The sequence below is a fragment of the Lampetra fluviatilis genome, chromosome 44, assembly GCF_964198595.1.
Source record: "Lampetra fluviatilis chromosome 44, kcLamFluv1.1, whole genome shotgun sequence".
Taxonomy (NCBI): domain Eukaryota; kingdom Metazoa; phylum Chordata; class Hyperoartia; order Petromyzontiformes; family Petromyzontidae; genus Lampetra; species Lampetra fluviatilis.
Genome location: NC_136318.1, coordinates 6043287 through 6069578, shown reverse-complemented (window position 1 = coordinate 6069578; position 26292 = coordinate 6043287). Strand labels below are relative to the sequence as shown.

At 46.1% G+C, this 26292-nt stretch overlaps 1 protein-coding gene and 6 non-coding genes across 9 annotated transcripts; 6 read left to right on the top strand and 1 right to left on the bottom strand.

The window, feature by feature from the left end:
- Positions 1 to 3880: 3880 nt before the first annotated feature.
- Positions 3881 to 17309, bottom strand: ATP5F1C (ATP synthase F1 subunit gamma). 3 transcript variants are annotated; one of them, XM_078876601.1, is made up of 10 exons: positions 17197 to 17309; positions 15123 to 15157; positions 14015 to 14146; positions 12966 to 13170; positions 12145 to 12288; positions 11861 to 11925; positions 10335 to 10490; positions 9891 to 9987; positions 8607 to 8636; positions 3881 to 4171 (listed from the first exon to the last, which is right to left on the bottom strand). In XM_078876601.1, the coding sequence occupies exons 1-9, from the start codon at positions 17235 to 17237 to the stop codon at positions 8630 to 8632; spliced, it is 882 nt and encodes a 293-aa protein (XP_078732727.1). In that variant the 5' UTR covers positions 17238 to 17309; the 3' UTR covers positions 3881 to 4171; positions 8607 to 8629. The 3 variants fall into 3 exon arrangements, with proteins under 3 accessions (XP_078732727.1, XP_078732728.1, XP_078732729.1); XM_078876602.1 differs by lacking the exon at positions 8607 to 8636; XM_078876603.1 differs by lacking the exons at positions 3881 to 4171; positions 8607 to 8636 and having other exon boundaries at positions 9887 to 9987.
- Positions 17310 to 18159: 850 nt separating this feature from the next.
- Positions 18160 to 18300, top strand: LOC144947386 (U4 spliceosomal RNA). The gene has a single exon (XR_013640044.1). It is a non-coding gene; the product is annotated as a U4 spliceosomal RNA (small nuclear RNA).
- A 1158-nt stretch (positions 18301 to 19458) lies between these two features.
- Positions 19459 to 19599, top strand: LOC144947380 (U4 spliceosomal RNA). Its single transcript, XR_013640038.1, has one exon. It is a non-coding gene; the product is annotated as a U4 spliceosomal RNA (small nuclear RNA).
- Positions 19600 to 21068: 1469 nt separating this feature from the next.
- LOC144947379 (U4 spliceosomal RNA) lies at positions 21069 to 21209 on the top strand. Its single transcript, XR_013640037.1, has one exon. It is a non-coding gene; the product is annotated as a U4 spliceosomal RNA (small nuclear RNA).
- A 939-nt stretch (positions 21210 to 22148) lies between these two features.
- Positions 22149 to 22289, top strand: LOC144947378 (U4 spliceosomal RNA). Its single transcript, XR_013640036.1, has one exon. It is a non-coding gene; the product is annotated as a U4 spliceosomal RNA (small nuclear RNA).
- A 1461-nt stretch (positions 22290 to 23750) lies between these two features.
- Positions 23751 to 23891, top strand: LOC144947407 (U4 spliceosomal RNA). Its single transcript, XR_013640062.1, has one exon. It is a non-coding gene; the product is annotated as a U4 spliceosomal RNA (small nuclear RNA).
- A 934-nt stretch (positions 23892 to 24825) lies between these two features.
- On the top strand, positions 24826 to 24966 carry LOC144947381 (U4 spliceosomal RNA). Its single transcript, XR_013640039.1, has one exon. It is a non-coding gene; the product is annotated as a U4 spliceosomal RNA (small nuclear RNA).
- Positions 24967 to 26292: the final 1326 nt, after the last annotated feature.

The following is a 26292-nucleotide window of genomic DNA, read 5'->3' as shown; positions in this document are numbered from 1 at the left end:
GTGGGAGCTCGCCTTTTATCCTCCCAGCGTGGCCAGGCTCCGCCCTCGGCCACGCCCTCCTCTGGATCCCCCAGGTGGCTCCGTGCCTTGCCCACAGGTCAGCTGGTAGAACGGGCTGTTACCCCTAATTGTATTGTCTACCAATCCCCCAGCGGCACGCGCTCCAGTGACTCATTCAATGTCACTACACAAAGACTATTCATGCATTCTAGATTGGAAGCTTTCGTGACTGCAAGGATTCATACTCTTAGTTCTTTCGGTAAAGTCACGTAGGTAAAAAATGAAATTAAAATAAATAAATATTACATACTTCATGCAGCACACATTATGCATATGCGATTGTAATAAAACACCTACAGACACTGTTAACAGTGTACACAATACACAAACGCACTTTAAAATAGCATGCATCGACAGCAGCAGCCATTTGCCACTTAGTGGCGGTGACACTCGTTGTACCAGGCTAGGTGCATGTTGAAGTGTGGAAGGCTCGCTGCTGCTGGCAGGAGGCCACGGAGCACTGCGGGCCTGTGACATGATGTTATAGAGGCGCACTAAATAAAAGAACAATATTAAAACACACAAATATTTAACTTGGATAGTAAAGTAACTGTATTTTTTCATTTGCTACACAGCCAGATAATACGACAAATCGCTAACTTTAAACACCCTGTCGTTCATAAAAGTTGAAGGCAGTATAGTACTATAGCGATAGAGCAAGTGCAGAATCACTGAACCGGAATTGATAGCTTGAAAGCATTTAGCACGGAGCCCGTAGCATATGCTACTTGTGCTACTGGGATAATCCGGCACTGGACAGACCCAAGTGCTATGGGGTTGACTGAGATGACTGGCAGATGCCGAAAATAACACTGGTAGGAACCTCCTGGTTCTACCAGCCCACAGGGGATTATTGTGCCCGTCCGTCCGTCGTGAATCCAAAAATGGGAGGGGTGGGGCTAGGTGGAGAGGGGAGGGTGGGGAGGAGCTAGGTGGGGAGGGTGGAGCTGGGTGGGGCTGGGTGGGGAGGGGCTGGTCACCCCGTGGTGCCCTTATAAAACTCTACGTTTAACCTACTCACGCCGGCTTGTGCCCGCCCTCACAGTCGGCCATATTTGCGGAATACACCACGCCGCCGTTGACCCTGGCCATTGACCGAGCAACCCAACGTTCCTACCAGCTCCCTCCGCAGGAATGTGTTGCCAGCACCATGCCCGACCGCCTTTGTATCTCCAGTGTTTACACACCGCACCAGGTACTCGCTTAAGGCTAAGTCAACCTACGGGAGAACCAGCGCCGGCTCAGGTATTCGTCACCGATGTTGGCTGAGTGGGAATCAAATTCAGGTCACCGGGTTCGCAGCGCAGTGTGCTCGCCACCACATTTCCACTCCTCACCCAGTAAAACAACTCAGTACACAGCACCATATAAACAAATTGAGTAAAAATGATGCACTCATCTCAATGCTCACTAGGCTCATTGATGATGGTGATGGCATGCAACCAACACAGATCTGTACGGCGCATGAGAAATGCAAACCGGACAGATTTCATAAGAGAACAGCTCCCTCTAGCGATTATTTTTGTTATAATAAAACACTTCGTATTCAAAAATAGTTGAAAAAGCCTGTCTTCGCCAGGCAAACGTTTTCAATGTATAATAATGAACCTATTATTTTTTTACAATTTGTATCTACGATCAGACACTAACTACTACTAATAATTGTCTTTTTTTATAATAAAAACATTACTAAAAATTATTAACTTAATAATCTAGGCGGAGAAGCTCCTATCTTGTACGGTTTGCAAATTATTCAGATTTGAACATCATAAAATGCGTATTTTTTCGTTCAAACACGCTTGAATCCGAAAAATGTAAAAAACTAAAAAAGACAGAACAATGGTTTTCGCTTTACTTTTATTTGCTCTTTAACACTCTATCAAACGAAAAACCCGCAATCAAATATTTTGAACGGTTCCTAAATTACACTACGCACAAACATGTTTATGGGGCACTTAAATCGAGATTTGGGGGCCTTAAAATGAAAAATCTCGGATTTTCATATTGTTCCTGTTGTCTGTGTCCCAAAAGCTATTTACAAAATTTCATCTTTCTATCTTGGTAAGTACCCTAGAAATTATTGAGACTAACAGATTAAAGTCTTCATTTATACAGATAAATTACGCACCTTTCCATCCGTATATTAAAGTTGGGGGTCCGTCTTATTATCCTTCAGCGTTTTGTCCACGCTTGTGTATGCGAGCGTGTCCGTGTGTGTGTCTACTGCTGCAGCAGCGTATCCAAGCAGCTTGTTTAGCCGGATAGAGGGAAGAGGCTAAACGGGCACCACACGGGCTGGAGAAGAGATGGAGCTGATGCGGTATGGGAGGATGTGGAGCCGAGTGGACTTGCCGGAGATTGCTACCAGCGATGTCAAGATCGGCCTCTGTGGAGGAGGCTCGTGAAGGACGCTGCTACTGGGCAGTTGGAGGCAGTCGCCCGCCAGCAACAACGGAGGGCGGAGGAACGACGCTCACAACAACGTGTGGCGCGCCGGGCTGATACAATACAGCAATTATTTTTGTGGTTTCACGCTTCAACACACCGGTGGGCTTAAGCAGTGAACTATGTCTTTTTTCAACGTGACACTTTTTTTCCGATTGGCCGTGTCGGGTGGTGGAGGGTTACGACACATTTATAAATAACGCGATCTAAACCCAAAAACGTTGATTATGAATATTGGTCGCGAAAGCCTACGTGTCAAACAATACAGCAAGTTGGCACGGTAGGGGGCAGCACAGCTGGTGCATCTGCCAGTAATCTCAAAATCATCCCACGGTTCCCTGGATCAATCCGGCGACCTCCTGTCAGCGAGCCTTTGAAACTTCACGTGGTCTCAGAGTGCACTTGGGCTGGCACAGGCGCCGTGAACAGCAGCGGCTGTTGTTGTGGGTGTGTGCAGGTCTGTGTAACGTTGACACCGGGAAACAGTTTACGGTGCATCTTTCTTTTCGAAGGGCTTTAAAATCCAAGAGACTGTCCGATTTTAGCATTAAAACAAGTTGTGCGTCCATCGGAGTTTTACAGAAATATTTCCTTTCCGGGCAAGCCAGAGGTTTGGCATTGCCACAACCCTGGGTTCAATCAGATTCTCGGTCGCACAAACCGTGACAGGAATGGGTCTCTCAAGTGCAGCGAGTGGATGGACTTCAGCGTGGTCACGATTGATTTGCAGACTTGCACAGGGGGAACAAATTCACGTAGAAAACCAGACTCGTGTAAAGTGCCATCAAGATTTGAAGCTTTCGTGACTGCAAGGATTCATACTCTTTAGGTTTTTTCGGTAAAGTCACATCGGTAAAAAATAAAATTAATAAAATAGAAATAAAATATTAAATCACTTATTTTATTTCTTTTATTAATTTTCATTTTATTTTTTACCTACGTGACTTTACAGAAAAAAACCTAAGAGTATGTGCCACCAAGAGTTGCTCTGGCCACGATGGCATCTTGCAGACGCTTCCCTCGCCGTCTGCACCCAAGTCACACTGTATGCACCCACCTTGTCAGATGAGACGCGATGCTGGTTGAAACCTGGGATAGATTGCCTGCCAATGTCACAGGCATTGTCGGCTTGGGCTGGACAAATTGTGCATTGGTGGTGGCACAGCATTACAAGTTGAACATTATTATTACAAAGACAAATGTTCCCCGTTTAGCCTCTAACAGGCTGTTGGGGCAAGTGCTGATAGTAGCAGCACCTATTATGGCCGGCACGGCACACAAAGTGGTATTAAGCTTTGGGGGAAAAGTGAAAACGCATAAGTGTGTGTGAACACAACAGAATTGTATTAAAGCCATACCATCCAAAAGGTGAACATTTCATGAGGGCAATAGGTTTTTATTTGTTGCAGTACAGAACCACACGTTAGACCCAACGATACGCTCTAGTGCTGCCAATGTGTTTATTATCAGGACACACACCGCTATTGCATGGGTGTTGGCCACGTAAGTCAACAATCAATACGGTGGTGGTTGTTGTTGTGGGTGTGTGCAAAAGTAAGTCGACAACAACAACACGATGGTTCCTCCGCAGGCTCTGCACGACACCCAGGATGCAGCGATTCCAACTTCTCCAGGCGCCATCCGGCGGCGGGGGGAGGTGTGTTATCTGCAAGCACACGCACGGAACAGGCCGTATCAAGGCACCAACCCCACAGCTGGGACGATCACTCAATTACGATAAATTTAACTTTTAACAGACTTTTTTTCTCGTCATTGAGATTGGCTATTTGTGCCATTGTTTGACCATACTTCACCGGTGCGGATCGGAGCATGTTAACGAGGGCAGGAAGCGAAGACGCGGGAACAGAGGTACGGTGCAAAGGGATTCTGCTACACTGCCCCAATGTGGGCCACAAGTTCCACGAGCTGACGATGTGCACGTTTAAAGTTTATTTTCATCTATATTTATACACTTCCTTAGCTTTCCCATACTGTGCACTCCTCTTGTTCTTCGTATTGTTTGCTGTTGTTGTAATTGTCCAACGCGCCCCCACTGGACTATTGTGGAGAAACAAGAACTTCACAGCTGATTAGATTCTTACAGTCCAAATCAAGATTCGGATTCTGACCCGCACCCCGCGTGGGCCCAGGTTGATGCACGGTGGTAGCCCACACACGGCGTTATACAGGCCAAGAACCCTGCTTAGCTTCTGGGATCTGATGCAACTGGGGGGGGGGGGGGGTGATTTTAGCCATAAAGGATATCCAATTATTCTGATGATAAATGAGTCTACGATTCATCAAAGACAGTCTCACGATAAGGCTGGTCAGTTGGGATGTTGGCGATTGTGTACGTGTGTACAGTGGTAAAGTCACGTATAAAGATAAAATAATAAATTAAATACTAGCATACGACGTTTCTATTGCAACACAAGCAATCATTATCAGGTATAAATGAAATAGAAACACAAATCTAGTATACTGAGAAATGGAATGCAATACAACAGAGAGTCAGAAACTAGATTTGTGTTTCTATTTCATTTATACCCGATGATGATTGCTTGTTTTGCAATCGAAACGTCGTATGCTAGTATTTAATTTATTATTTTATCTTTATATGTGACTTTACCGAAAGAACCAAAGAGTAATTCCTGCAGTCACGAAAGCTCCAAATTAAGATTGTACAGTGGAATCTCGGTATACGTCGTTAATTCGTTCCAGAAGGTAGGACTTGTACCGAACATGACGTAGACCAAACTAATTTTTAAATCCTTTATATAAAGTTCACTTGCTTGCTTGCTTGCGCGCTTACGACCATGCAAATCTTTCGGTCGTTTTTTAACCCACTTCCCGTGATCAAATCGAGCTGACATTTTGCACACAGACTCATTGTGCGTGACAATTTATTTTCGTGAAAATTTTTTTCCAAAATTTTCCACTTTTTAGGAAAAAAATGTTTTCATATTTTATTTAAAATACCAATGTGATAAAAATGAAACTCTTACTCAAGAAAAACAGAAATGAATAATAAAATAAAACCGATGCCACGCATATAAAGGATTTATAGTGAAAAACGTTGTTTTTACGGGTTAATTTTTATTCCCACAAAAAATAAATGGAAAGGAAATAATCCGTTCCAGAGTATAAGAAATTATATTTTATATGGCATATTATACATTAATGGGGTTGTATAAACTAATTTAGACACTACTTATTACTAAAATGCATACATAAATTAAAATAAATGCATAAAAAAATAAAAATAAATAAAAATAAAATTTAACATCGCTTGACCCTCATGGTCTTATAGAAAACTTCCTGCCAGGCTTTGTGTATCAGAGTTACACAGTGCACAATATTAAAATGCTCTTTCCGGAACTCTCTGAAAATTCACAGAGAGTTCTAGCAAGGGTTGTGCACTGAACGAGATCTACCGTACAGGCTGACTGAGGAGCGGCGCTTTGTCTCAGTCGTGAGTGGGGTCTACGCGGGTACGCAGTGACTCATCCCGACCCATACAAGTTCTAGCAAGCGGCCGTATCCCAAGCAAGACGTCGTATCCCAAGACATTTTTTCTCTCGTCAAAACACGACGTATACCAAATTCGACGTATTTCAAAGCAGTCGTATACCGAGGTACGACTGTATGCTGAATTTCTTTCGCACCGTACGTATCCAACCGTGCTAATCGGAGGTGCGGAAGGAAGGACAACAAACTAGAGACAAAAAGCAGTGATTGTGAAATGTCTGCGATTGTTTGGGTGCAAGAATACATTATTAAAATAACAAACTAAATAACTACAAACAAGGCAACTTCATTCCGAACTACATAACTATGCATATATATCCAAAGCACGCAGTTAATTACTTAAAACGTTTGAACTCACTACGAGACAGACTGCCAAGGAATGTACGATATTTTTAATTATGAAAAAAAAAAGAACAGGGTTTGCCATTTCCGGCAAACTATACCAGCGTTAAGATATTAAAACACCAAATCGACACCAATTACAAGGTATCAAGCCTGCATTGACCTCACACGCTTGTGGTAATGCACGCAAATAAATGTTTTGACTATTACAATTTTAACATTTGTATTATAGCCTATTCTTCTTTTTCATCATTTTGAAACCGGCAAAAAAAATCCCTTAAAAATATTGAAAATTTCGTCCAAAACAAAAACAAAGATCCCCCGTGTAGCCTGAACAGACTAGTGGGCGTGTGCTGTTAGCGAGCACATATGAAGGCCGGCACGGCACACGAGGGGGTGGGGGGTGGCCGCCGCCACCACCACCACCACGCCAGGCCGCCTTTCTCCCCGAGTAGCGATTGTTTATACACTGCCCCAGGTACTCATTTCAGGCAGAGTCGGCCTAGGGGAGGCCCATGACCGATTGAGATAATCGTCACTGGTGTTGGCCGTGAGCGGGAATCAAACTCGCGGCGACGGGTTCGGAGCCCAGCGCACTAACCACTGCGCCACCCCAAAAAGACAAAGATCCCCCGTATAGCCTTAACAGACTGTAGGGGCAAGTGCTGTTAGCGAGCACCTATGAAGGCCAGAGCGGTACACGAGGGGGTGGGTGGCCAGCACCACGCCCGGCCGCCTTTGTCTCCCTAGCGGCGATGTTTACACACCGCACCAGGTACTCATTTGAGGCTGAGTCGACCTAGGAAAGGCCCAGGACCGGTTCAAATAAGCGTCACTGGTGTTTGCCATGAGCGGGAATCGAACCCGGGTCGCCAGGTTCGTAGTGCAGCGCGCTAACCGCTAAACTACCCCTCCCCATGCGCCACCCCAAACAGACACACAAGCGTGCGCGTACACCGGCAGTGTGAATGGATAACCTTGCAATTAAATTATCTTTTAAACTTGTAGTTTGGGGGGGGCGGGGAGGGTGAAGACATAGACCTCGGTCGTCTGTTTTTAATTGTTGCTCATTAAAGTAACCGGGGAGTCCCTGCCGACACGTTTGCGGCCACGCGGGTAAACGGAGTCCCTGACGCTCGGACGAATGGACAGCAGCCAATGAACGAGCAAGGAAATTAGAATTTAAAACCAGCGCGGTTAAATCTAGATTTGAAGCTTTCGTGACTGCAGGAATCCATACTCTTTGGTTCTTTCGGTAAAGTCACGGAGGTAGAAAATACAATTGATCACGACGTTTCGATCGTAACACAAGCGGAACTGCTGGATTATATTTTTTTATCCGCCTGAGGACGACCGCTTGCTTGTGTTGCGATCGAAACGTCGCGATTTATTTTAATTTATACCTACCTGACTTTATCGAAAGAACCAAAGAGTATAAGTGCGGTTGAGTTAATACGCAAATCCGTACGAATCCGCTCACGTACATATTGAGATGTTGGCCGACATACATTTTATCAGAAGTTTGGGTTAGATCGCGTACGTATAAATGTGTCGTAACCCTCCACTATGCGACACAGCCAGTAAGGTTGTCACGTAAACAAAACGTGGCAATTAGTTACTACTTCAGCCCACCGGTGTGTTGCAGAGTAAATCCACAACGTTTACAATTTGAGTAGTACGACGTTTCGCTGGTAATTACATCCAACATCATCGGGCGATTTGTCAGAATACGACACATTTATACTTACGCGATCCAACCCAATTTTCCACACCGTCTTAACCCTTTCCCCATTCCGATGACGTGCGTGATGATATAAAAAAAATTTCTTCGGGTTCCGTTTCGATCGAAAATCAAAAGTAACTTTATCGGTGCCGAGGCTCCCACTAGACCATGCGAGAGGGCGTGTGGCACAGTTTTGGCGTTAGCCATCGTAGAGAGTGCAGTGTTCGCGTCGCTACGGTTCTGTGGTGAGCACAATGCCTTTCAAAACCACGGCGCTACTACGCCTAAGTAAGATTAACCCAGAGCCGCTTGCACGTTTCCGAGATTCAGTGGTGGACGTGACACCCACGCCCCCCCCCCGCAACTTGCAGACATCATCTGAACGGTAAAGGGTTAAATGACCGTATCTCAAGAGCGGTGTTTCATGCGACGCTTTTCTGCAGCGCGCCGCCTATCGCTCTGAGGGTTTGGTAAAAACTGACAGTGCGACATCAAACGTAAAAGGCACCTTTATCGATGGCCTCTCAACTTCTATGTGCTGATTAGATTGGAAGAAAAAAGCCACGTGTTACGCATGCAAGAGGCATTAATAAGAGACATGCATTGATTCAGATATGAGAAAACACGAGATATGCAACGTACTGTAACAGTTCTTGAGTTGTGTGTGCAGCGTCGCCGTTCATTCAAATTCCATTTCTCGCAATAGCCGAGGAATGCGGCGGCGGCAGCAGCCAGGCGATGAATCGGTGCTACCGAAAATTGGCCAAGATCTGTTGCCCTCTCTATGTCAACATGTTTTCAGCCAATTACTTAGTGTTTATATGTGTGGGAGAAAACACGGAGCACTCGGAGGGGGAAAACCCATGCCATGCTGTCAAAAGCGTGTTAAATCGAGTTAACAAACAAGAATTTGAGACGCGTACGTAGACGTGTTTGGATATTCACGAGGATTCCGATGAAAATTATTGTCCAAGAGATGGGCCAATACAAACGAGGCATTACAAATGAGAGAGTACAAACGAGATGGATCATACTGATAACTCGACACTCACGGGGGCACACGAAGGACGGGCGGTACAATTGGAAACAGAATTCACGGGACACGCAAACACACAAACAAGGCAGGCAGAACACACAAGACATTGCAAGCGAGACAGATAATTAGACGAGTCGGTACGCAAACGGTCGACATGACAGGGGTTTGGAAAGTATGAATGAGAAACGCACATTGCAGAGCGCACACAGGGAAGACAGTACAAAGGAAACGAATTACGTAAATGACACGTAAGAAAACACAAAAGTACAGGTGAGAAACACAACGTGAAATGGGACCCATTACAAATTAGTAAGCTCAAAAGAGACGGACAAATATAAGTGACAATTATCACTGAGAAAAGTCCAACAATGAGAGGTACAATGCCCAATGCGCACAGCGTATATGGGCCGGGCAGTACTAACAATACAAAGACAAAGATCTCCCGTATAGCCTTAATAGACTGTTGAGGCAAGTGCTGTTGGCGAGCACCTATGAAGGCCGGCACAGCCCGGCCACCTTTGTCTCCCCAGTGGCGATGTTTATACACCGCACCAGGTACTCATTTGAGGCCAAATAAACCTAGGGGAGGCCCAGGACCAGTTCAGATATTCGTCACTGGTGTCAACCGTGAGCGGGAATCAAACCAGGGTCGCCGGGTTCGTAGTGCAGTGCGCTATCCGCTACGCTGCTACTCCCCACGCAAACAAAGAAGACAGAGACCGGCAAGACAAGCCAATGCCGCTGGGTGTGGCTTACAGGGCGGCAGCGCCAGAGATGATCTCGATGAGCTCCTTAGTGATGACAGCCTGGCGCGTGCGGTTGAACGTCAGAGTCAGCTTGTCGATCATCTCCGCTGTGGACGGGCGACAGGAAACAACCACGACCGCGGTTAACCCACAGACGCGGTTGCACCACAACTGCCGGTTGTATCACAACCACGGTTAAAGAGCCACGGTGAAATCACAACCCCCGGTTACTCTACAACTGCGCTTAATCCACAACCGTGGTTATACCACAATGGCAGTTAAACCACAACTGCTGGTTATACCACAACCGCTGTTATACCACAACCACGATTTACCCACCACAACGCCGGGGGACACACACACACAGAGACGTGTGGTTGGAACACGAAGACGTGGGGTGGGGTCAAGGAGACGCAGGAGGAGGACACGGAAACGCGAAGGGGACACTACTCACAGGCGTTGTTGCTGGCGCTGTCCATGGCGGACATGCGGGAGCTCTGCTCGCTGCAGGCCGACTCCTTCATGGTGTAGTAGACAAGGTTTACGAGCGCAAACTCCTGGTAGTTGCGCAACACGTCCGCGTCGATGTCATCGTAGATGGTCATGCTCTCTGCGGTGCGACAGCGTCGTTTTGGCGGTCAGCGGGCGAAGGAACGGCGGAGAAACGATTTAAAACGGGGAAGAAAGATAAACGCAAACGCATGGATCACGGAAGGCCTTTTCAACGCGCGCTTGCCCTCGGCAGTGTTTAACATATAATGTCACGATGCCCGATCCACAGATACGAAGGAGACATCACGGCGATGATACACTCCACGACTCCTGCCGTGGTTATTTGTGCTCGACCACCCGAATGTGAAATTGTAGTTGTTGCTCTGTATTTACATCAGCATTTATATGAACTCGCAGAATTAGCGATAACGATGTTATGTTTCAAGCTGCGCAAGGCGGTGGCATCACGTGACGCTTGACGTGTGGCATCGCGAAGTGTGATAATGGCATCAAGGAGAAATCTTTTTTGGGTTGTTTTTTTTGCGACAAGTTTTGGACACTAACCCCTTTAAATCGATTTCAGAGTTGTTTTTTCCTAGGGGCGAGTCCCCAATAGCTACACAAACTTTACCTAAAGTTTTCTTCAAATTGCATCATCTTTACGAGAGTCTTGCTGGACAAACGTATAAATATAAATACAGATGAGTCAGCCGCTTAGTACGCAGCTGATAATTCACTATGTAGCACGATTTTTGTTCCTGGGTAGTAAGTGTTATTTTCTAATTGTCATGCCTCAAAAATATAGAAAATGGCTATTATTTCCCACAAACTTTGCTTTTGTGATCAGAACTTTACGTGACACAAACGCACACCACGTTTTCTCATTGAAAATAGGCAAATTTCAAAATAGCACTGTCCTGGTCACAATAGCAAAATTCATTTCCTGCACTTTTGAGGCATAAGCAATTAGGAAATAACACTAACAACCCAGGAAAAAAAAAAATATATATATTGTTTTGTTACACTGTGTATAATGATACCCTGTATTTATCCAGTAAAGTCACACTAAGACTACCGCGCTGGCATGCGTCCCAATTAGAGGTCGTGCGATGAGTTGATTAAGTCGATTCATCAACGACAAATTGATATCCTTCCATCTTTGTCTTCAATCACCAGGCCACCTTGGAAAACGGTGGCCCGCACCCACAACCTGCCTCTCGGAGGCGGGAAAATCCCCCCCCCCCCCCAGCGTGACGCGACCGAAATGAAGCCCGGCCCATCACCTCCCGTCCAGCGGCACACAGGTTGAGAAAAGGTGAAAATTTCGTATCTGCGACTCTTTTCATGCGGATCGGTCGAGTAATTGAAACGATCATCGGTAGAAGAATCGACTCCTCTAATCGTTGGGAGAGCCCGGCTCTGTCACAAATGCTCACAAATTCCACCACCACCACCAACATCGATCCTATTAACCTCCTGACCTCTTACCAGAGTTGGAAATGGTCTCCAGAGAATAGATGGGCTTATTCTCGGTCTTGTACGACACCACTGACCTAAAAAGAAGTAAGCAAACACAGCGCAAAATTACGCACAGCGTACAAGCGGACGCAAGCGTTCGAGCTGCCACACGGCAGAAAGACCCCAGTGTTACCCCCGAAGCGAAGAAGTTTCACACTCGGGGGAGGGGGGGGGGATGTTGAGAAGAATGGAATTCGTGCAACGCAGATTGCGGTGTATCTACGCTCGATGTTATCTCCCCTTCCGGCGCTCACCGGAAGCGGTTGAAGAACAGGGTCCCCTGGTCGAACTCGAAGCCGCAGTCGAGCAGCTCCTTGGCGATGAAGCTGGCGTCGGCGAAAGAGGGCGGCTTCTTTCCCACCTCACGGAAAGTCATGTACAGGTGCTTGCCGTGGGTCCTGCACGGACAATGGACACGTACACGCGGGCGTACAGGTGTTGATACTCGTCCAAAGAAATACCGAGGATGTTTATACACACGCGCAAACTAGATGTGTGTTCATGAGTATCGGCTCATCAATCGGAATATAATAGAAAATTAGCCCTAGACAAAAGTTTATCTGAACGGATTTTTTTACGAAGGACACGGAAAGTATGACGTCACGGGACACGTCACTCTTATTACATCGCTTCCGCCAAACGTGGCTGTCGCTTGGCATTTGGGCGATGCCAGTGGTGTGTTTGCGCTTTCAATTATTACATCATGCTCATGACCCAAAAAATCCCACAAAAATATGCAAGTCCTAAAAAAAAATCCCAAGATTTTAAATCCTAACATCATCACTAACACCTACACACCTACAGATGTTGATATACACACATCTGCAGAGTTGTTGTGACACACTTAAATATAAATGTCTTTGTCTTATGACATGACACCAGTAGCATAACTAGAATAAAACCGAGCAAATATTATGAAAATGCCAAGAAAACCAAAAGCATCTTAATTGACCCGTGGAAAAAATTAAACGCGTATTTGTAAACTATGCTGCTACTCGTTCACAAAATGCATCAACTTTGCAGAAAAACGATGACAAACGCCGCATTCGCCGCAAAAATAAGCCAAATAAAACACCTCTGCAGGATGCCGCGCACTTTGTCGCCAATTGACACCACCATGACGTCTTTGCCCTTGGAGGTGAGGTCACCGATCTGGAGCTTGATGGCCTTGGAGATGTTGGAGTGGATGGCCCCACAGAGGCCACGGTCCGACGACATGGCCACGATCACATGCTTGGGCTTCTCCTCCGGCGCTTTGATATCCGCCTTCTCGTACAGGGCTGTGCAATTCGGAGCAACGGCGTCAAACAAATTCAGCCGGTGCAGAAACGCGCGGAAGCGAGTCTCTTCCATCACCCGGGACGCGTGAACGTAACCACTTAGCGCCTGCGTTGACGTCCTTTATGACGGGTGCCCCAAACAACGAACTAACTCCGGTAATGGGGAAATCAGTCCGGTCAATATTCGCTTCTTCCCCTTAATGTGTACAGTATTTATTACACTACGTTAATTTTAGAACTTTCGTGACTGCAGGAATTATTATTTGGTTCTTTCGGTTAAGTCACGTCTAAAGATAAAATAATAAATTAAATTAAATAATAGAATACGACGTTGCAATCGAAACGTCGTATTCTATTATTTAATTTAATTTATTATTTTATCTTTAGACGTGACTTAACCGAAAGAACCAAATAATAATTACACTACGTGTTTTTATTTTTAAATAGGTCAAAATCGGACGAATAAAAGTTGGAAAATTAGTTGTACAATACATTTACAGTACTTTGGTCTTTAAAAATATTTTACAGTACAGTGTCGTAGATGTAACAACACGACAAAGGTGAACAGTTATTGCTTGACGCTTGGAGAGTTTCAACAGAACAGGTTGGTATGGTGTTACAATACTGTACTGTATTATTAATGTAGAGGTATTATTACGGTTTGATTTTTCTACTATGAAAAGCATTACAATATTTTATAATGATCATTACTAAATTATCAATAGTTTGGGTGCTGTCGGGTGTGGATTTAGTGCTCAAAGTACATCATTTGTCCATTAACGGAGGGTTCACTGTACATACGTACGTGTTTGTGTGTGGGTGTGTGATTCTGCTACTCACTCACCAAGGGCACCCTGGCCGTACGCACGTGCCGGCTTAAGTTCCCGCTCTGCACGAGCATACTTTGCGGCAGACACCATCTTCATGGACTTGGTGATCTTCTGTATGTTCTTGATGGACTTCAGGCGAAGGGAGACTGGGTAACAAGGTGGGGGGTGCATGAGTAACAACGCACATGCAATCAGTCGTCTCCTTATCTCTCTTCTTTCACTACTAGCATGGCAACCGTTCATGAGCTTCATACATTTGTTTTACAAAAGCGCAACCCACGTGTGGAACAATATAATTGAAATTGCATGATGTTCATCTCGATATTGACTCCATCTTAATGCGCTACTTGGTTTCAAAGCCATTTCTTTTCTTAAAGTATATTTTACATGTATGCAAAATGTTTTAACTATAAATGGCCACAAATGCAGAAATAATTTACGTTCGGTTAACGTCAGTTTATTTTTCTTAACCACGTGTGACCAAGGGACCAGAATTTAACGCGTGGGCTTTCACGAACATTGTTTTTTTTTTTTTGGTCAGATCGCATGAATGCAATCGTGTCAGAAAGCCAACACAGCCAATTATAATAAAGGCTGCCACGTGAACAAAACGTGTCAATGAGTTACCACTTCGGCACACCGGTGTGTGTGTCTTTTCTCTCTGCCACACCGTCGTGCGGTGACTTTCATCCATCAGCGGCTAGAGCATGACTGATGATAATAACATAGCGTGGGAAGACCTTCATCCAGCAGTGGCCGAACCATGGCCGATGGTAACAGTGACAAATGGTATGGGGAATTCCTCATCCAACAACGGACAGAGCATGACCGATGATACTAACATAGCGTGGGAAGACCTTCATCCAGCAGTGGCCGAACCATGGCCGATGGTAACAGTGACAAATGGCATGGGGAATTCCTCATCCAACAGCGGACAGAGCATGACCGATGATAATAACATAGCGTGGGAAGACCTTCATCCAGCAGTGGCCGAACCATGGCCGATGGTAACAGTGACAAATGGTATGGGGAATTCCTCATCCAACAGTGGCTGGAACAGGGCTGCTGCTGAGGCCAATGACGACGACAAAGTCAATGTATGACGTGCAAAGCTGTACTTACTGTCCTTCAGGGTAGCCATGCTCCTGACTTGGCCACTGCAACGAGCGCACACAAGCACGCATCTTTACTCGCACGGCTCATTCGTTTTATGCAGACACCGCACGTAATTTGCAATCGTATTGCACTGCATTGGACAATGCCATTACTGTAAAGCGTCTAGATGCGACCACGTTTCAAGACGCTAGGCAGAGACGGCGGCATTTTTTTTTTCGGAAAGATGGGCAGTGGAAAATATTGACGTCTTGAGCCTGGATTTGAATCGAGCAAAATTCCTGATCAAAGTAACTATGAACACCCCAACCCCAGATTGCATTACCAATAACCCCCTGAAGGACACAAAGATCCCCCGTGTAGCCTTAACAGACTGTAGCGGCGATGTTTACACACTGCACCGGGTACTCACTTGGGGCCGAGTCGACCTAGGGGAGGCCCAGTACCGGTTCAGATCATTAATCGTCACCGGTGTTGGCCGTGAGCGGGAATCGAAACCCGGGTGGCCGGGTTCTTAGCGCAGCTCAGCGCTAAGCGCTACACTACCGCTCCCCACCACTGAAGGACACACGAACAGACGCCTGACATTGCTCAATATCCGACAGCCCGCAGGGGTCGGCAACTTACGACTCATGAGCCGCGTGCGGCTCTTCAAAGACTGCGGGCTTCGTGATCGTGATTTTAATTAAGGACCACACCGCCGTCTCGTATTCTCCGCACAATGCATTGCGGGCTCTTGAAATATTGTGGGGGGTTTTTGTTGTTGTTGGGTGTTGTTGTGCGTTTGACCGAATTCGAACAAAAACATGTCTCATCTTCATCATTAGACCTCATTTGCCAGTATCAAAATATAATAATAGGGTTTTTCCCCTTTGTTAATAGTATTATTATACCTCCTTTGCCAGTACCAAAATATAATAATAGGGTTTTTCCCTTTTGTATTATTATATTTTGGTACTGGCAAAGGAGGTCTAATGATGTAGATGCTCACCCCGAGCCCTCGTTACTTTGATAGTGAATTGTCTTTGAGCTGTGCGCCTTTTGGCGTCCTCTGGTCGAGCACCAATTGGGTCGAGGCTCAAAAGAAAGCTGTCTCTGGTGTGGACCAATCAGTTTCAAGGACAATGCATGTATTATCATTTGGAGTTTTTTTTTGCATTTTGACGGCAAGTATTGTGGTTAATGCAGTAACATGAATCTTTGTTAAAAGGTTTCAGTTTTGTTGCCAGAAAAAAGGGGATAACCCCTATTATTACGTCTCATCTTATTATTTCGGTTTCCGATCACGTCCCCTCCACTGAGACAATGGCAACTGAATAATCACCGGGGGTCATTAATCTGTGTCAGCCACCCGACTTCAGATTCCCCGGCCAACTAACATCGAGTGGCGTGTGACATCTCCCCGGGGCCCAGATCTCCGACCCACCCCTCCCCACCTTGACTTACCCGCACTGACCAGCGCGGTGAAGTATGTTCGAACGACCCCATGACTGACACGACGAGGGGGGGGGCGCGTCTTCATCCAGCAGTGGATTGAGAATGGTTCGCTATAGTTTGTAGATCCCGGCAAGTTGAGTGCCTTATCACCACTAAGCTCAAGTCCCCTTGACGTGAGGGCAAAGTCAATGTAACCTCAACGCTTGAATCAACCCAACCGCACGCAAAGTGTGACAATTGCAAACAAGTGCTGCTGCCGGACAACGATGTAGCCGTAGTTCGATTGTTTAAATTTTAATACGGATTAAAAGTTCCCCTAATTAGTACAAATCGTTAAACGTGTCCCGAAGCGCTCTTTACATTTCCAACCACGCTTAAGCAACCTCGGACTCGTGCCTCGCTTGCTATTGGTCCAATGAGCATCACGTGTGCCAAACGCACCAACCCGCTGCGAGCTTCCGCCCATCGCGTCTACCAAATCTGAACGGCGGCTCGCGGCCTACCCGCGAAGGCTTTAGTGCTTAAACCGGTGGCAAAGCGCTCCGCAACTTTAAAAACAAACAAAAAAACCCCCACGAACGAGGAGCCGAAGCTCGCTCTTCGCCCGGCGCGCGACGCCGATCTAAACACCGCCGGGGACTCTCACCATTGCGGCTGGAAGACGTGCAGCGAGACGCGGGAGAACATCTTTGCCCAAGCAATGAAGGTCAACTCACGAGCCGAGGACCAAGAACACCCTCAGCCCCTCCCCCCCCTCACTGACGCCTGAGAGAAGCCCGCGTCTGATTGGCGGAGAGCGCCTCATAATTTAATTTATGCGACAGATTGCACGCGATCCTCTGCCAGGGGGAAATGGGCTTATTTCATTGGTTGAGAGCGGCATAATTTATGAAACATAGGCAATGGCAATATTTCATTGGTTGAGAGCGGCATAATTTATGAGTCAAAGGCAATGGGCTTATTTCATTGGTTGAGAGTGGCATAATTTATGAGCCAAAGGCAATGGCAATATTTCATTGGTTGAGAGCGGCATAATTTATGAGCCAAAGGCAATGGGCTTATTTCATTGGTTGAGAGCGGGATAATTTATGCGATAGATTGCGAGTGTTCATTTGCCAGGGGGAAATAGGCTTATTTCATTGATTGAGAAAGGGGTAATTTATGAGACAAGAGCAATGGTCTAATATTATTTGCGATTTAACAGGATATAATACATACGCGATATATATACCGTCAAACTCTCACACTACACGCTACAATTGGTTTAAAAAAGAGTTTCCGTATGCGTGGACCACTTAAAAATATATAGGCGGACACCACTTCGAAGTCACGTGTTGTATACCGATGACGTCAGCAAGCCCCAGCCATCACCTCCCGTCCAGCGGCACACGCCGGAAGAAATACCCCAAATGTAAACATTTCTCATCATCCAAATAGTCGAGTAACTGACGTTCCTTCAAATATTGAGGCATATAGTAACATCTTTTCGTGATATATAAGCAAATTAATTTTTTTTTGTGGATGTGTTAGTTTTAGTACTTGCATGATCCCATGGCGTTGAGGTAGGGCCGCGTGACTTAAGAGGGAACGGGGCCGGCCTCAACAAACCAGCTTTGCGCAGTGGCAGTATCGTAGCCAATGAGGTTTATCCGAGGCGCGATTATTGCTAATTGAAAACTTTTCCCAATACCCCGCCACGCTGACTTGAAACACAGTCGGCGTCGGCAATTTTTGCAAGCTCTTTCGGGAGTTTTGGGTTGTATAATGAAGTGTAGAATTGTATTCTGTCCCACGTATATGATTCCATACTTTTATTCCATGAAATCAACAGCAAATTTCGATTTAAAGCTTTCGTGAACGCAGGGATTCATCTTCTTGGTTCGTTCGGTAGTCACGTAAAAGGGAAATAATAAAATAAAACATAATAAAATGATTCTCACGACGACGACTGTTTGAGTTGTGGCCGAAACGTCGTGAGAATTATTTTATTATGTTTTTATTATTATTTTATTATTTCCCTTCCACGTGACTTTACCGAAAGAACCAAGAATTTCAATATCTGTAAGCTCTGCCCCTTTCTCCTTCGGGGCCGTCCATAAATGACGTCACGCGATTTTGGACCTCCGCCCCCCCGTCACACGGCGTCACAGAAAGTCAGACCCACCCTCAAATATGACGTCACAAAGCTCTGCCCCCCCCCCAAATAAAACATGCTTCAAATCGATTTAAGCTATTGTCATTGTAGTGTGTATTTAATGTGCCGCATCACTGATGCTGTAGGAGAAAACATTTATTAAAAGTCGATTTAATTAAGTAGAACGTGTTGTCTATATTTATTTAAAGTTGCGCATTTTTACGTGACTGTCACATTTCTCAAGCCCCCCCGCCCGTCACACATTGTTACGAATGTCTGACCCCCCCCCCTAGGTGCGTGACGTCATTTATGGACGGCCCCTTACAACCAAAAGTATAAGGGAACAGCCGATTTCTGAATAATTAAAAGGTAAATATTATTTAGCTTCTCAACCAAAAATATCCCCGGTATCACAAAGCCTCGCATAAATTATCGCACTCTTAACTTTATTTGCACTTTAACAGGACACCACTTCGAAGTCACGTGTTGTATACCGATGACGTCCCCAAGCACCAGTCATCACCTCCCGTCCAGCGGCACACGCGGGAAGAGGCACGGACAATGTTAACATATCTCCTCATCCAATTAATCGAGTAATTAACTATCGGTTTCATTAAATTATTAAAATATGTTTCGTAAAATCTTTATTGTATTATATGACAACATGAAAATTATTTTTTTAGTGGATGTGTTGATTTAAGTATTTGAATGTTCCCATGGCGTTGAGGTACGGCCGCGTAACTTAAGAGGGAACGGGGCCGGCCTCAACAAACCAGCTTTGCGCAGTGGCAGTATCGTAGCCAATGAGGTTTATCCGAGGCGCGATTATTGCTAATTGAAAACTTTTCCCAATACCCCGCCACGCTGACTTGAAACACAGTCGGCGTCGGCAATTTTTGCAAGCTCTTTCGAGAGCTTTGGGTTATTTAATGAAGTGTAGAATTTGCTTGAGGTTTTTAAGGTAGCAGAGCCAATACATGGTTATAAACACGTTTTTTTCGGAGTGGCCAGGTAGAAACTTGGTTGGACAGCGCATTAGTGCACGCCAGACAAATAATCCCTGGTGGACAGTGTGGAACCTGTTGTTCCGACCTGTATAATGTCGTGTATAGTGTAGTGTGTAGGTTAAACGTTGAGTTTTATAAGGGCACCGCGGGGTGACCAGCCCCTCCTCACCCAGCCCCGCCCCTTCCCACCCAGCCCCACCCCTCCCACCCCCCACCCAGCCCCACCCACCCTCCCCACCCCAGCCCCCTCCCCACCCTCCCCTCCACACCCAGCCCCTCCCCACCCTCCCCACCCAGCCCCTCCCCACCCTCCCCCTCTCCACCCAGCCCCACCCCTCTCACCCCCACCCTCCCCTCCCCATATGCACGGTGGGCAGTGTGGAACCTGTTGTTCCTACCTGTATAATGTTGCACTGGACTGCCAAGCCAGAGGTCACAGACCGAATCTCTCAAACTGCTTTGCACCCAATAAAGTTAACTAGTCAGCCCATGGCTGCTTCGCCGGCACTATAGTTATGCTGTACTCTTTCCATGAAATCAACAGCCAAGTTCAATTTCCGCAAGCTATGCCCCTTTCTCCTTATACCCTGCCCCTTCGTAATAAACAATGATCAGGCCCAGTTGTTTCTGCTTCTTCCACCCCCGCGCCTTTCCTTTTTAGGCCCCGCCCATTATCATTTAGGCCCCGCCCATTGGTGTCTAGCCCCGCCCCTCCCCCTGGCACATGGGGTGGGGGTTGTGAGAAGGGGGGCAGTGTGCGCGTGTCGCAGTAGGACCAGAATGCCTCTTAGAGCAGCCAGATAACAACAGATTGATTAGCCCGTTGTCAACCAATAAGGTGACGGTATTTCTAATTATTGGAAAACTACCATTAAATTTTAAGCTATAGAAAAAGGTATCACTGACTTCTTGCATTTGTTATTCCACTTGCAACCAAAAGTATAATGGAACAGCCGATTTCTGAATAATTTAAACGGAAAAATAATTTTACTTTTCAAACAATAAAATCCAAGGTATCACAAAGCCTCGCGTAAATTATCGCACTTTAAACCTTATTTGCGCTTTAACAGGACACCACTTCCAAGTCACGTGTTGTCTACCGATGACGTCCCCAAGCACCAACCATCACCTCCCGTCCAGCGGCACACGCGAGAAGAGGCACGGACAATGTTAACATATCTCCTCGTCCAATTAATCGAGTAATTGACTATCGGTTTCATTAAATTATTCAAATATATTTAGTAAAATCCTTATTGTATTACATAAGCAAATCAAATGTTTTTCTAGTGGATGTGTTTATTTTAGTATTTGAATGACCCCATGGCGTTGAGGTAGGACCGCGTGACTTAAGAGGGAACGGGCCGGCCTCAACAAACCAGCTTTGCGCAGTGGCAGTATCGTAGCCAATGAGGTTTATCCGAGGCGCGATTATTGCTAATTGAAAACTTTTCCCAATACCCCGCCACGCTGACTTGAAACACAGTCGGCGTCGGCAATTTTTGCAAGCTCTTTCGAGAGCTTTGGCTTGTTTAATGAAGTGTAGAATTGTTTTCTGTTCCCCGTGTTTGATTCCATCAAATCATCAGCAAAGTTCAATATCTATAAGCTCTGCCCCTTTCTCTTTCGGGGCAGTCCATAAATGACGTCACGCGATTTTGGACCTCCGCCCCCCGTCACACGGCGTCACGAAAAGTCAGACCCCCCTCAAATATTGTCACAAAGCTCTGCCCCCTCTCCCCCCCCCAATAAAACATGCTTCAAATCGCTTTAAACTATTGTCATTCTAGTGCGTATTTAATGTGCCGCTTCACTCTGATGTTGTAGGAGAAAACATTTATCAAAAAGTATCTTTAATTAAGTAGAACGTGTTGTCTATATTTATTTAAAGTTGCGCATTTTTACGTGACTGTCACATTTCTCAAGCCCCCCCGCCCGTCACACATTGTTACGAATGTCTGACCCCCCCCCCCCCCTAGGTGCGTGACGTCTTTTATGGACGGCCCCTTACAACCAAAAGTATAAGGGAACAGCCGATTTCTGAATAATTAAAAGGTAAATATTATTTAGCTTCTCAACCAAAAATATCCCCGGTATCACAAAGCCTCGCATAAATTATCGCACTCTTAACTTTATTTGCACTTTAACAGGACACCACTTCGAAGTCACGTGTTGTATACCGATGACGTCCCCAAGCACCAGTCATCACCTCCCGTCCAGCGGCACACGCGGGAAGAGGCACGGACAATGTTAACATATCTCCTCATCCAATTAATCGAGTAATTAACTATCGGTTTCATTAAATTATTAAAATATGTTTCGTAAAATCTTTATTGTATTATATGACAACATGAAAATTATTTTTTTAGTGGATGTGTTGATTTAAGTATTTGAATGTTCCCATGGCGTTGAGGTATGGCCGCGTAACTTAAGAGGGAACGGGGCCGGCCTCAACAAACCAGCTTTGCGCAGTGGCAGTATCGTAGCCAATGAGGTTTATCCGAGGCGCGATTATTGCTAATTGAAAACTTTTCCCAATACCCCGCCACGCTGACTTGAAACACAGTCGGCGTCGGCAATTTTTGCAAGCTCTTTCGAGAGCTTTGGGTTATTTAATGAAGTGTAGAATTTGCTTGAGGTTTTAAGGTAGCAGAGCCAATACATGGTTATAAACACGTTTTTTTCGGAGTGGCCAGGTAGAAACTTGGTTGGACAGCGCATTAGTGCACGCCAGACAAATAATCCCTGGTGGACAGTGTGGAACCTGTTGTTCCGACCTGTATAATGTCGTGTATAGTGTAGTGTGTAGGTTAAACGTTGAGTTTTATAAGGGCACCGCGGGGTGACCAGCCCCTCCTCACCCAGCCCCGCCCCTTCCCACCCAGCCCCACCCCTCCCACCCCCCACCCAGCCCCACCCTCCCCACCCAGCCCCTCCCCACCCTCCCCTCCACACCCAGCCCCTCCCCACCCTCCCCACCCAGCCCCTCCCCACCCTCCCCTCTCCACCCAGCCCCACCCCTCTCACCCCCACCCTCCCCTCCCCATATGCACGGTGGGCAGTGTGGAACCTGTTGTTCCTACCTGTATAATGTTGCACTGGACTGCCAAGCCAGAGGTCACAGACCGAATCTCTCAAACTGCTTTGCACCCAATAAAGTTAACTAGTCAGCCCATGGCTGCTTCGCCGGCACTATAGTTATGCTGTACTCTTTCCATGAAATCAACAGCCAAGTTCAATTGCCGCAAGCTATGCCCATTTCTCCTGATACCCTGCCCCTTCGTAATAAACAATGATCAGGCCCAGTTGTTTCTGCTTCTTCCACCCCCGCGCCTTTCCTTTTTAGGCCCCGCCCATTATCATTTAGGCCCCGCCCATTGGTGTCTAGCCCCGCCCCTCCCCCTGGCACATGGGGTGGGGGTTGTGAGAAGGGGGGCAGTGTGCGCGTGTCGCAGTAGGACCAGAATGCCTCTTAGAGCAGCCAGATAACAACAGATTGATTAGCCCGTTGTCAACCAATAAGGTGACGGTATTTCTAATTATTGGAAAACTACCATTAAATTTTAAGCTATAGAAAAAGGTATCACTGACTTCTTGCATTTGTTATTCCACTTACAACCAAAAGTATAATGGAACAGCCGATTTCTGAATAATTTAAACGGAAAAATAATTTTACTTTTCAAACAATAAAATCCAAGGTATCACAAAGCCTCGCGTAAATTATCGCACTTTAAACCTTATTTGCGCTTTAACAGGACACCACTTCCAAGTCACGTGTTGTCTACCGATGACGTCCCCAAGCACCAACCATCACCTCCCGTCCAGCGGCACACGCGAGAAGAGGCACGGACAATGTTAACATATCTCCTCGTCCAATTAATCGAGTAATTGACTATCGGTTTCATTAAATTATTCAAATATATTTAGTAAAATCCTTATTGTATTACATAAGCAAATCAAATGTTTTTCTAGTGGATGTGTTTATTTTAGTATTTGAATGACCCCATGGCGTTGAGGTAGGACCGCGTGACTTAAGAGGGAACGGGCCGGCCTCAACAAACCAGCTTTGCGCAGTGGCAGTATCGTAGCCAATGAGGTTTATCCGAGGCGCGATTATTGCTAATTGAAAACTTTTCCCAATACCCCGCCACGCTGACTTGAAACACAGTCGGCGTCGGCAATTTTTGCAAGCTCTTTCGAGAGCTTTGGCTTGTTTAATGAAGTGTAGAATTGTTTTCTGTTCCCCGTGTTTGATTCCATCAAATCATCAGCAAAGTTCAATATCTGTAAGCTCTGCCCCTTTCTCTTTCGGGGCCGTCCATAAATGACGTCACGCGATTATGGACCTCCGCCCCCCGTCACACGGCGTCACGAAAAGTCAGACCCCCCCTCAAATATTGTCACAAAGCTCTGCCCCCTCCCCCCCAATAAAATATGCTTCAAATCGCTTTAAACTATTGTAATTCTAGTGCGTATTTAATGTGCCGCTTCACTCTAATGTTGTAGGAGAAAACATTTATCAAAAAGTATCTTTAATTAAGTAGAACGTGTTGTCTATATTTATTTAAAGTTGCGCATTTTTACGTGACTGTCACATTTCTCAAGCCCCCCCGCCCGTCACACATTGTCACGAATGTCTGACCCCCCCCCCCCTAGGTGCGTGACGTCATTTATGGACGGCCCCTTACAACCAAAAGTATAAGGGAACAGCCGATTTCTGAATAATTAAAAGGTAAATATTATTTAGCTTCTCAACCAAAAATATCCCCGGTATCACAAAGCCTCGCATAAATTATCGCACTCTTAACTTTATTTGCACATTAACAGGACACCACTTCGAAGTCACGTGTTGTATACCGATGACGTCCCCAAGCACCAGTCATCACCTCCCGTCCAGCGGCACACGCGGGAAGAGGCACGGACAATGTTAACATATCTCCTCATCCAATTAATCGAGTAATTAACTATCGGTTTCATTAAATTATTAAAATATGTTTCGTAAAATCTTTATTGTATTATATGACAACATGAAAATTATTTTTTTAGTGGATGTGTTGATTTAAGTATTTGAATGTTCCCATGGCGTTGAGGTACGGCCGCGTAACTTAAGAGGGAACGGGGCCGGCCTCAACAAACCAGCTTTGCGCAGTGGCAGTATCGTAGCCAATGAGGTTTATCCGAGGCGCGATTATTGCTAATTGAAAACTTTTCCCAATACCCCGCCACGCTGACTTGAAACACGGTCGGCGTCGGCAATTTTTGCAAGCTCTTTCGAGAGCTTTGGGTTATTTAATGAAGTGTAGAATTTGCTTGAGGTTTTAAGGTAGCAGAGCCAATACATGGTTATAAACACGTCTTTTTTCGGAGTGGCCAGGTAGAAACTTGGTTGGACAGCGCATTAGTGCACGCCAGACAAATAATCCCTGGTGGACAGTGTGGAACCTGTTGTTCCGACCTGTATAATGTCGTGTATAGTGTAGTGTGTAGGTTAAACGTTGAGTTTTATAAGGGCACCGCGGGGTGACCAGCCCCTCCTCACCCAGCCCCGCCCCTTCCCACCCAGCCCCACCCCTCCCACCCCCCACCCAGCCCCACCCTCCCCACCCAGCCCCTCCCCACCCTCCCCTCCACACCCAGCCCCTCCCCACCCTCCCCACCCAGCCCCTCCCCACCCTCCCCTCTCCACCCAGCCCCACCCCTCTCACCCCCACCCTCCCCTCCCCATATGCACGGTGGGCAGTGTGGAACCTGTTGTTCCTACCTGTATAATGTTGCACTGGACTGCCAAGCCAGAGGTCACAGACCGAATCTCTCAAACTGCTTTGCACCCAATAAAGTTAACTAGTCAGCCCATGGCTGCATCGCCGGCACTATAGTTATGCTGTTCTCTTTCCATGAAATCAACAGCCAAGTTCAATTTCAGCAAGCTATGCCCCTTTCTCTTTGTACCCTGCCCCTTCGTAATAAACAATGATCAGGCCCAGTTGTTTCTGCTTCTTCCACCCCCGCGCCTTTCCTTTTTAGGCCCCGCCCATTATCATTTAGGCCCCGCCCATTGGTGTCTAGCCCCGCCCCTCCCCCTGGCACATGGGGCGGAGGTTGTGAGAAGGGGGGCAGTGCGCGCGTGTCGCAGTAGGACCAGAATGCCTCTTAGAGCAGCCAGATAACAACAGATTGATTATCCCGTTGTCAACCATTAAGGTGACGGTATTTCTAATTATTGGAAAACTACCATTACATTTTAAGCTATAGAAAAAGGTATCACTGACTTCTTGCATTTGTTATTCCACTTACAACCAAAAGAATAATGGAACAGCCGATTTCTGAATAATTTTAACGGAAATATAATTTTACTTTTCAAACAATAAAATCCACGGTATCACAAAGCCTCGCGTAAATTATCGCACTCTTAACTTTATTTGCACTTTAACAGGACACCACTTAGAAGTCACGTGTTGTATACCGATGACGTCCCCATACGCCAGCCATCACCTCCCGTCCAGCGGCACACGCGGGAAGAGGCACGGACAATGCTAACATATCTCCTCATCCAATTAATCGAGTAATTGACTATCGGTTTCATTAAATTGTTTAAATAGATTTA

Excerpts from the sequence above, each read along its gene's own strand:
- ATP5F1C (XM_078876601.1), bottom strand. The coding sequence starts at position 17,237 with ATGTTCTCCCGCGTCTCGCTGCACGTCTTCCAGCCGCAATG. Across the intron at positions 15,158-17,196 it reads CACGTCTTCCAGCCGCAATG|TGGCCAAGTCAGGAGCATGG; the intron begins GTGAGAGTCCCC and ends CGCTCGTTGCAG. Across the intron at positions 13,171-14,014 it reads GTACGGCCAGGGTGCCCTTG|CCCTGTACGAGAAGGCGGAT; the intron begins GTGAGTGAGTAG and ends CGAATTGCACAG.